The sequence below is a fragment of the Abrus precatorius genome, unplaced genomic scaffold (assembly GCF_003935025.1).
Source record: "Abrus precatorius isolate BTA unplaced genomic scaffold, Abrus_2018 Scaffold3, whole genome shotgun sequence".
NCBI lineage: Eukaryota > Viridiplantae > Streptophyta > Magnoliopsida > Fabales > Fabaceae > Abrus > Abrus precatorius.
This window is the reverse complement of record NW_020874373.1, coordinates 11,823,961-11,835,162: the sequence shown is the minus strand read 5'-3', so window position 1 is coordinate 11,835,162 and position 11,202 is coordinate 11,823,961. Positions and strand designations below refer to the sequence as shown.

The 11,202-nt window shown below is 32.8% G+C and overlaps 2 protein-coding genes across 3 annotated transcripts; one reads left to right on the top strand and one right to left on the bottom strand.

Annotated features, from left to right (window-relative positions):
- The first annotated feature begins 913 nt into the window (after nt 1-913).
- Nucleotides 914-3,053, top strand: LOC113861277 (lycopene beta cyclase, chloroplastic). Of its 2 annotated transcripts, none has more exons than XM_027493990.1 (2): nt 914-1,061; nt 1,193-3,053. In XM_027493990.1, the coding sequence occupies exon 2, from the start codon at nt 1,285-1,287 to the stop codon at nt 2,806-2,808; it is 1,524 nt and encodes a 507-aa protein (XP_027349791.1). In that variant the 5' UTR covers nt 914-1,061; nt 1,193-1,284; the 3' UTR covers nt 2,809-3,053. The 2 variants fall into 2 exon arrangements, with proteins under 2 accessions (XP_027349791.1, XP_027349790.1); XM_027493989.1 differs by having other exon boundaries at nt 937-1,061; nt 1,222-2,943.
- Nucleotides 3,054-3,961: 908 nt separating this feature from the next.
- LOC113862953 (pyrroline-5-carboxylate reductase) lies at nt 3,962-8,629 on the bottom strand. Its single transcript, XM_027496278.1, has 7 exons — nt 8,268-8,629; nt 8,139-8,187; nt 7,958-8,049; nt 7,242-7,314; nt 5,953-6,073; nt 5,292-5,397; nt 3,962-4,451 (listed from the first exon to the last, which is right to left on the bottom strand). Exons 1-7 carry the CDS (start codon nt 8,463-8,465, stop codon nt 4,269-4,271), a joined length of 822 nt encoding a protein of 273 aa, XP_027352079.1. The 5' UTR covers nt 8,466-8,629; the 3' UTR covers nt 3,962-4,268.
- Between the last annotated feature and the right edge of the window lie 2,573 nt (nt 8,630-11,202).

Genomic DNA, 11,202 nt, shown 5'->3' with positions numbered 1-11,202 from the left:
AAAATTTTATGGTAAATGTATAAACTATTTAAGAAGAGAATTAAATTTTAGCAACTAGTTTATTTTTTTTTTCATTTTGAAAGTCATATAAAATTATTAATGCATATCTTAATAGTACTTTATTATTGTTATTATTATTTAAATTCAATCCTAAAAATTGATATTAGCAATTTTTTTTAATTTACTATTCATTTAAAAACCTGTATTTAAGATATCGCATCACATTTGTTTGTAAAACCTTTTGATAGTCTAATTATCAGTTTTTAGTTTGTTCCTGAATCCTTGTTTCTATTCTATTTAAAACTCTTTCCCTCTCTACCCCTCCCCCCCCCCCCCCCTTCTCTTTCTCTCTCTCTCTCTATATATATATATAAACAAGAAATATACAATAATTGATTAAAAAAACATAAGAAGAGGACGTGCGCCAGATGAACACGAAACCACTAAAATAAGGGAAAAAAACATTCGAACTAGTGCCCCCATTAAGGAGTGCTTTCTCTCCTAACTAGCAAAACTAGTTAAGCCTAGTCAATTTAGAAGGTTACTGAACAGAAGCGTATTTTTAATATATTTTTCATATATATATATATATATATTTAGAGAGAAAAAAAACGAACGTTTTTGTTCATTTAAATTTTTGTATATCTATTTGAAGAATTAATAAATAATTTTTCATTAAATATTTATATTTTTAATAAAATATTTTTATTTATGATTTCTTAATAAGTTGTTCTCACATTTTTTCAATAAATAAAAGGATAGTGTTTTGAAAGTGCAAGCAAACCGTATAATTACGATGTTGATTGGTGACCCAGTTGGTATTTGGCATCTGTAGGGTATGGTGGCCACTGGATATTATCCAACACTAACGATTTCACAAATTTCATTTTCTATTTTATATAATAAAAAAGATGACCCACTTTGGATTGTCGCTGACGAGTAGTGTCTGGTGGCCACACGAGCTTTACCATTACCAGAGCGGCAAAGCCTTTGTGGTGTTCCTTAGCTTCTTAACGTGAATTGTTGCAATGCTTCGTCTTCTCCCCTTCCTCTTCTTTACGGTAAGCCATCAATTCAGTCAACTTGAATAATTGTTGGTTCCTGTGATTGCTGCTGTTCCATTTTGGGACTTCAATGTTGTTGTCATAGCTGCACGTTGTTGGTTTAACTGTGCAAAGTTGACATTTTTTAGGTACATTCTTCTTCATGTGTGTTATTTAGTGTGACCCAGATGGCGTTTTGAGTATTTGTTTGGAGATTCATTGAGGATTTTGAGGGATTTATATGTTACCTATGGATACTTTGCTCAAAACACCTAACAAGCTTGGTTTTTTGCACCCACTTCACGGTTATTCAGAAAAATTGGGCCATTCTGGTTCATCTAAGTTACTGAACCAGGACCTTAGATTTGGTTCTAAGAAACCACTTGTTAGATGGGGTAAATGTGGTGGTTTGAGGGCTGGTAGCAGTGCCCTTCTTGAGCTTGTTCCTGAAGTTAAGAAGGAGAATTTGGATTTTGAACTTCCTTTGTATGATTCATCAAAGGGAGCTGTGGTGGACCTTGCAGTTGTGGGAGGAGGCCCTGCAGGGCTTGCAGTTGCACAGCAGGTTTCTGAGGCTGGCCTTTCAGTTTGTGCCATTGATCCAAACCCTAGATTAATTTGGCCCAATAATTATGGTGTTTGGGTGGATGAGTTTGAAGCCATGGATTTGCTGGATTGCCTTGACACCACGTGGTCCGGCGCGGTTGTCTTCATTGATGATAAAACAAAAAAGGATCTAGATAGACCTTATGGCAGGGTCAATAGGAAACAGCTGAAGACAAAGATGCTGCAAAAATGCATATCAAATGGTGTCAAGTTTCACCAAGCCAAAGTTATCAAGGTTATTCATGAGGATTACAAATCTATGCTGATTTGTAATGATGGTGTCACTGTTCAGGCTAATGTGGTTCTTGATGCAACTGGCTTTTCAAGATGCCTTGTTCAGTATGATAAACCATACAATCCAGGTTACCAAGTTGCTTATGGGATTTTAGCTGAGGTTGATGAACATCCATTTGACATAGATAAAATGCTTTTTATGGACTGGAGAGATTCACATCTGGACAATGACAAAGAGCTAAAGCAGAGAAATAGTAGAATACCCACCTTTTTATATGCAATGCCCTTTTCATCCACCAAGATATTTCTTGAAGAAACTTCTCTTGTTGCTCGCCCTGGGTTACGTATGGATGACATACAGGAAAGAATGGTTGCTAGGTTGAAACACTTAGGTGTTAAAGTGAAAAGCATTGAGGAAGATGAGCACTGTGTCATTCCCATGGGTGGCCCCCTTCCAGTTCTACCCCAAAGAGTTGTTGGCATTGGCGGGACTGCTGGGATGGTGCATCCTTCAACTGGGTATATGGTAGCAAGGACCCTAGCTGCAGCTCCTATTGTTGCTAATTCTATTGTTCAGTGCCTTGGTTCTGATAGAGGTCTTTCAGGAGTTGATATATCTGCGGAAGTGTGGAAAGATTTATGGCCCATCCAAAGGAGGCGACAAAGGGAGTTCTTCTGTTTTGGTATGGACATCTTACTCAAGCTAGATTTACCAGGCACAAGGAGGTTTTTTGATGCATTTTTTGATCTGGAACCTCGTTACTGGCATGGATTCTTATCATCAAGACTGTTTCTTCCTGAGCTCATATTTTTTGGATTCTCTCTATTTTCTTATGCTTCTAATACATCTAGGATAGAGATTATGGCAAAGGGAACTCTTCCTTTGGTAAACATGATCAACAACTTGATAAAAGATACAGAATAAGATGATTTCCTACATATCTATTGTATGCTACTTATGCTGTGCGCTTCCACGCGTATTTTCCTACTCATTGTAGATTTCCAATAATGTATATCTATTATTCTTTGCTCACATCAATTTATTCTGGGTACTCAAAACTTCATCATATATTAAGCCTATCACTACCTGCTATGACTAAGAGGAAAAAATTCCGTTCTTTATTCTTGATTAATATTTATCTATAGATAAGGGATTTCACTCTTCTGATGCACTTGGAGAATTCTTGGGCAAAATCTAATATTAACTGGATGATGAGGTTTCTTCATTTCAGCACGAACAGGTTGCCTTACCCATTCCCGTTTAAAACCATATCAAGTCACCCTTGAGCGTTGCAGTGCATCATGACTTGTAAATTGCTATTTCCTTGCAAGTGTAAGCATTTATGTCTCCATCACTATAACCGTGATCAATGAAATGTTCTAAGAAGGGACTACCATGATTCATTACAAATACGATCAACCTATACTCAATGAATCATGCGATAACACTCTTCTTAGATTATGCAGAGCATGACCTATCTTAATGCATGAAGCTTCAAATGAGCACTGGATAAAAAAGAATTAAAAAGAATTAGAACCAGTGCTAAGCACTAGCACTGCAACCAGCAAAGCGTGGATGGTCCAACGGGAGCGGAAATGGGTATTATACTATTGGAAAATGTTCACTTTAAAGTGAAATTATCTTCAAATTGAGTATTCATTTTTAAACATTATAATGACTTAAAATCACTTTAAATTAAATTAAAAGAAATTTTAGATTCATTCTCATTTACTCATTGAAAAGATAAGTTCACTTTAATACGTCATTTACTATTATGAACTTGGGCTATCCAAATTCCAATCTTGTTCATATGATCAGTAATATGATTTCGAAAAGTGAATTTCTTACTAGTGTTAGCTTGAGATAAATTATCATTATATAAATTTTTTATGGCATGCAGGAGAAAAAACCCTTCAAATAATTTCACTGTATTTTATTCTAGACAAAATAAAATTATGTTGTTGCTTAGTTTGAAATCTGGTGTGAATGCGGTATTTTTATGACCTTTCAAACATGTCAAGTGTGGCAGTTAAATTAAAAAAGTTTGGAAACATTAGAAACGAAATGCTTTATAGGTGGTTGCAACTCTTGGTGGCCATGTGTTTTATTTCACTCTTTTGTACTCTCCTGTAAAGAAACATCAACCATTGACATGCCTACGTACGTATTCAGGATGCTAGCCGGAAATGACTACCATGCTATGCTAATTGGCCCACCCTTTCGTGAGGAGTAGTGTTAGAAAAAGGACAACAAAGTTACAATGGCCAAACATTCTAGCAAGATTTACTCATCTAAAAGAAGAGCCCTAAGTTCACATAATAAAACTGAAAATTCTTCTGAAATCAAATTTTAGTATTAAAATGCAGAATCGTCATCATCTAGATTCAGGAAAGCTCTCGGCTGCGCTTAGCAGCAGCAACAACAGCATTCATTAGTGTTCCACGGAACCCGCCTTTTTCCAACTCATGAATGCCTGCAATTGTTGTCCCACCCGGAGAAGTAACGTCATCCTTAAGCTGTCCCGGGTGCTTCCCAGTTTGGGTGACCATTGATGCTGCTCCCAATACCTGGAAATCACACAAATAAGACAACCCAAGCAAACAGCAACTGGAATGACCTATTCAAATGCAGGAAGGCATGCTTATAAATGAAAATCTTTTGCCCCTACAATCCAGGACACTTGCCACAACATTCAAGCAACAGCAATTGCATTAACTGTAACCTTATTAATTTATTTCTTCTTTGAATTACTAGTATATGCCTATGTGCAGACACATGGTGGTCCACCAAAACCAGTAAGAAATTGGGGTCAAGTATAAATATGCATCCACACAATTTGGATGCACTGGTAAAATATCCAACTTTTCTACGATCCATTAGATGAGGCCAATATAAACTAGATGGTTTAGATTGATATAACTGGTCAATTGCTCAACCTGTCGATTAAACACTGTGACATGGATTACACTCGATAAATGACATGAATCAAATTTGTGATTCGATATTGGAGACCTCTATCTAGAATTTAGATTGAATTCTGTTTACTAGACTTATGCAAGCTAATAATAACAGTATATTGAATATAAACATTATTTCAGATTATATTACAATGAAGCTCAAGCAACATTCAGCTTAGCTTTAAAGCAAGAAGAAGCTCTGATCCTGTCAAACTGTTTACGATTGACAAGAAAAATGAAACAGTTTTACTCTTCTATAAATTAAAATAGACTAATTGCTACATATTTGACACATATCAAACAATTTTATTTTTTTTGTATCTGGCTTTATGATAAAATGTCATTATAAGATAATGCAAGAGCAAGCATCAAATAAATTATAAAACATTCAGAGAACAAAAGTATGAACTTCCCTCGTTAAATGGTCAAAGGATATGTCACTTCACTTACAGTTTGAGAAGCCAAACTTAATGAAAGATCGCGTGGTAGACCAGCTGCTACTCCTCCATCAGCCAAAGCCTCTATTGCTAAATAAATATAAGCAGGACCACTGCCACTGAAAAGTTTAGGAAAAATGAAAACAAGTTTTAGTAAATACCTCAAAGTAGTTTTCAGCTAGATATATACATTTTCAGAAATGATGAAATATAGTCATCGTCAAAACCCAGTCTGAAGCTATACACCGAGACAAATAAAAAAATATGGGCAAGGCTCACAAATCACTTGAACAGGTGGAATCAAATTACAGCGCTGATTGCGATTGAACATACAAGTATTATATAAAGGAGAATAAGATAGATATAGAGTTAGGGTAGAAGCCTGAAACCAATTCCCAAGTTCACAACCTAAAAAAGACGGAAATCACCGAACAGAATATTCAGAACCAAAGTCCAAACACTTTTTTTGTTCTCCAAATTGTAAATAGCATAGAATTGTATGGTAATAGCAGACCTAGATTTAAACCCCTCCATAGTCCACATACCATCTCTTATTTCCAAGAAAATTGTTCATCAAAGATGAAATAAAATTTATTGTAGATTTATTGGATTATATGCAAATATTATTTTGTCATTTTAGAAAATGACAACTATCTAAAATGACACCTACATACCTCAGCCCAGTTATTGCATCAAAAAACTTTTCATTAGCTTTTGATATTTTGCCAATTGACCCGAATAATTTGGCTATAACATTTCCATCTTCATCTGTTGCAGCTCCCCCCAAGCTCATAACTGTCATAGTTTAACTTAAGTTAATCTTTTCACTCAAGTCTGTAACTGTCAATATTGAAAAATTGCAAATTGATACAGAAAGAAATGCAATAAGGAATATCCATTGTTTTGTAGAATAACACACAAGATACAGAATTAACACAACGGGTAAGAGAGGGCATTCTTGACCTTGTAATTTATGGAAAAAGGCTCTTCTTCATAATTGAGATTTTTAAATGTGCAATTCATGCATCCAAAGAAAAAAGTGCAGAGATTACAAGATCAAACAGAAACAAGTCTACATCAGAGACCACTTTTGGGAACCTTTCAACCCCAACCTTCATAAAAGTGAAGCACAAAACACTACCACGGACTACTATGATAAATCATGTGTTACTTATGGAAGAGCCTCATTCATCTAACCCAAATCTCTTAATCATAATTGATAATCATCTTCCTCTCATATAACCAATAAAGATGCATAAAATTACAATATATTAACTATCCAGTATAAATATTAAAGGCCAGTCTACCAAGTTTTGTTGTCATGACAAGATAAGCTGCAGGCTCCATATTGGATCTTAGCATCTCAAACTTAAATAATTATTTTATCAGACAATCCTGACACTAAAAGAGTATTTAAAATTTCCCTCCAAGTATGAATTAGATAGCTGACAGAAACAGTCACAAACAAGAGGGGAAAATCATATTGTTTTTCATGTTAAATGGCTTTTATATTTAGAAGTTTAAAGAAGAGATTTTCAACAAATCAGCACTTTCAAGTTGCCCATAGAAACTGATTTTTCAACCAAAAACTCTTGAACATAAGCAAATGTGGCCCAGTTTGCATTAGCTTCAAGCTTAAGCTTTTCAATAGAAAAAAAATCCTACTGTTAAGACTTTTCTAAGGCAAGAATGTCAAGCTCTATAGGTGCTAATGGAAAAATTAAACGAGGAAGCTTCTTAAAAAAGGTTGATTTGAACTTATGTGAAAAACTCTGACTCATTTTACCTCCTCGATTCATTTTAAGTACAACAAGCAATTTAGAATTCAGTGAGTCAATGATGGAACTACCAAGCTATACAAACAATTCAGATAGCAATCATAGCATACATTCTCAACCTTCTGCATAAAGAAAGTAACTGGAACAAAATATGTTTTTAAAAGGGTAGTGAAAAATGGTAATACCTGATGCTGCCTCGCCAACAGCAGCAGGCGTATTAGGCATTACTCTTATAAATCTGTCGCTCGCAGCCCATTCCTACATTTCATGAAACAACCATTTTCCAGTATGCAACCTAACAAATCTTTAAGGCTAAAGAAAAGTAAAAGCTACTTGCACAATCTAAGTGAAGTATGTGCATCATTTGCACTATTGTTTTTTTAATCAATCTACAGTTGAACCAGGAAAGAAAGTGCAAGCACAAGTTTGTACAAGTATCTTATTCAATCAAAACTAGTAGATTATGGAAGACTTCACTCACTGAGTCATTAACTATGTTAACTTTCCCAAAACTAAAATCATTTTGATTTTTCTTTATTGAAATACTTCCCTAGTTTCTCCACATTCAGCTATGAATAAGACGCAATTTGCTTGCCATAAGCCTTTTTCTTAACTCTTTTTTTTTTTTTTAGTGTGTGTGTGTCTGTGAAGTAATTAGTGCCGGAAAGAGCCATATTTGTCATTGAATAATAAAAATTATGCCGAAAGTCCCCAAACATGTATTTCTTTTGGGTCAAATTTGAGTTGACTGATGAAATTGACGTTTAAGGACTAATTTGACAGATGCATTAAGAAATAAGAACGCTACTTGCTTATTCAATAAGTTTTATTTTTTCATGTAACGACTTGTCATAAATTTAACTACGATAATCATTGGAATAAGTTAAAAGCATTGGATAACCTGAAGATCCTTCAGCTTGACTCCAGCAGCAACCGAAACCAAAAGCTTGTTCTTCGTCAGAAGCGGCCTCAATTTCACCACCACGTCTTTCACTGCAACCACTTTAGCTCGTAAACGAAAACGCAGGTCAAACTACTCAAACATGAACCCGCTGAGATTGATATAGAAACAATGGAAATACCTAACTGAGGTTTGACCGAGAAAACGACGACGTTGCTCTCTCGAACGACCTGCAAGTGCGAGGAATAAGAAATAAAAACGCGTTGCGTTTGTTTCAGCGAGGAAAAAGAAAATAAAAGAGATGGAATACGTCTTCATTTGAAGGGAGGAGAGTGGCGCCGAAGGATTCGAAGGCGGCGCGGCGAGCGGGGTTAGAATGAGCGGTGCGGATGCGAGAAGGTGGCAAAACGCCGGACCGAACGGCGCCTCTGGCAATGCTCTCGGCCATTTTTCCGGCGCCGATGAAGCCGAGAGTGTAGGAATCTGCGGGAATCGGAACGATTTCCATTTTTTATTATATGGCAGAGAAAGCTATTTCGATTTCAATCTCGATTCTATTTCTCAGTGTTGTTATTTCAGTAGAGAAGTGACGTCGTGACAGAGACTCGTTTGGTTTGGCCACTCTACTCTTTCCAGTTGTTTTACTCGCGTACTCAACTTCGCAACAGCAATGATAATGATAATAACAAATTGTGTAGGAGAAATATAATTCAAGTTTAATAAATTTATATTTGCATTATTAGAGGCCTGTTTGTGTAGTGTGCTAAACTCCATTTTAAAGGAATTGTAGAAAAATAAAAATCTTCCAGAAAACTATGTTGTATTATCGCAAACTCAAATTTCTTGTTTAACCAAACGAGTATTAAGGGCGTATTCGATTATTTCTTCAAACTGAATTTACATGGTTTCTAAGATAGAAAAATTACGTTACAACGGAGATTCCATAAAAGGGGCTCCGTTTCCAAAATTATATAACAGGCTCAAGGTCATGGTAACCAGTATCTCTAAACAGATATTGATATTTTTCACATAATATCTTTTAAAACTTTTTTTTTATTTTTACATTACTTGTTTTTTATATTTCTTGTAGTTATGAAAAATATTGAATACTTTTATCTAACAATTTTTTTTAATAAAAATTATTTAGTGGAAGATACATTATTACCAATATTAAAAAATACATTAACTTTTGAAAATTACAAATTCAATTTATATATAAAAAAAATTGCGTAGGCCGATTAACTTATATTTAAGGGCTGCAGTTGATTTTTCACATTTTAAGGATCGGTGGATCATACTTTTTCGTACGTAAGACTTGGATTTAGATGCTCACCTTTTCATTTTGATACGTAGATGTGCTGTAAATTGGATTACAATAATTTTGTAGGGTGGGTAACAATGATAGGGTATTTTAACTATTTAATATTGATAAAATATATTATGAAAAATATAAAAATAGTTATTAAGAGGAGATAAATTTTAGGGATAAGTGATTTTTAATCCTTACACAAGATTCCCATTTGTAATTTAATTTTTACAAATAAAAAATTTGTATAAGAAACTTTATATAAAAATTTATTTTTAATTTTATTTTTATTATTGCAATTCCTTGCAGTGACGCAGTTTTTTTTTTTTTTTTATGTGTCAAATGATTATGTAATGTGATAACTTTAAATAACTTTTTAGTTCATGTACAAAACTCTTTTTTTTTAATTTAATGCTATAAGTAAAAAAAATTGTATATTAATTCTTATACAAGACTTTTTAGTTCATATAAGTATTTCATATTTTTTAAATATATTTTATATTTTGCTTTATATATTTTTAATTCAGAACATCGAGCTTTATTGTTTAAGTTAATTGTAAAAATTATCATAAGAAAACGTCATATCTTGATTTATTTTTATATAAGTATTATTTTTATTATTTTCATTTTAAACATTACTATTCATTAGTTCTATTATATTCTCATAATAATAGTCATCTATTATTCTATCATTGTTATTATAATGCTATTTTTTTAAGATAATCAATCTATAGTTGCATAAATAAATAAAATTAATGATGATAATGATAATTTAAAGAGTAATTTTGATTTTCTTATAAATGTACCAATGATATAAAAAAAAAATTTCTTAACTTTGAACACAACTTATGTAAATATGGTCGAGATTCGAGATATTGGGACAACGATGATAAAATAGATAAGAATTTCGATGAAGCACACAAGTAATGATAATTAAAATAAAAATATTTGAGGTGATACTCATGTAAAGATGAATCAAAATATGAAAATAGATATGAAAAAAATAAAACAAAGTATGAGGTTTAGTTGAAGAACGTGGAATACTCTTTTGAAGATGATTGAAAAATGTCACTTGACACTAATATAAAAATGTCATTATAATAATAAAAACGAAATTGAAAATAAATTTTCATATAGAAATTTATATACAAATTTCTTACCAACTAAATTATAAAAAAAAAATCTTATATAGAGATTAAAAAAATTTAAATATGCCATGTTAGATTTGTTGGCCATATAGGAGACAGAGCTAGCATCGTTACAACGTAATATAATAGTAGAGATGAAATGAAACACAAATTTTTATAGAGATATTGATATTTAATTTTTTATTTATAGAGACTAAATTACAAAAAAAAAATCTAAGGACTAAAATATCATTTATCTTTAAATTTTATTGACAAGAATAATATGTGACAAAGTTGATATAATGTTTCAGGTGAACTGACTTTACCTTTGATGAGAGGTTAACATGAAAACTTAAAATAAAACTTAAATAAAATTTCATGGTCAAACCACAAATTTCAATTATATTGTGGAGGCTTGGACATAAAAATTCATTGTCCATTTATATAGAATAAAGCAAGAAGACGGTGAATTTTTTAATTAAGAGTGAATGAAGAGAATTTTTGTAAATGGCATTAACCATGCAAGTTAAAAAATTAGATTAGTCAAAAATAGATAGTCACACAATAATAGAACTATTAAACATTTTTTATTATTGATTTTGAAGTTTTGTTATAAGTTATAGTTGAAAAATATATACATATCAATAATTTATTCGATTAATTTTAGTATCTATGGTTCACATTGTTGATAAGATTAATAATATATTTCTTTAATTGAACTCAAGCAATTAAAAAAATGTATAAGGGATAGTTAGGCTACTTTATTGCTGGTTTCTATGGTTGCATTAGTTCTTGTTCTCCCCTTGGTGCTG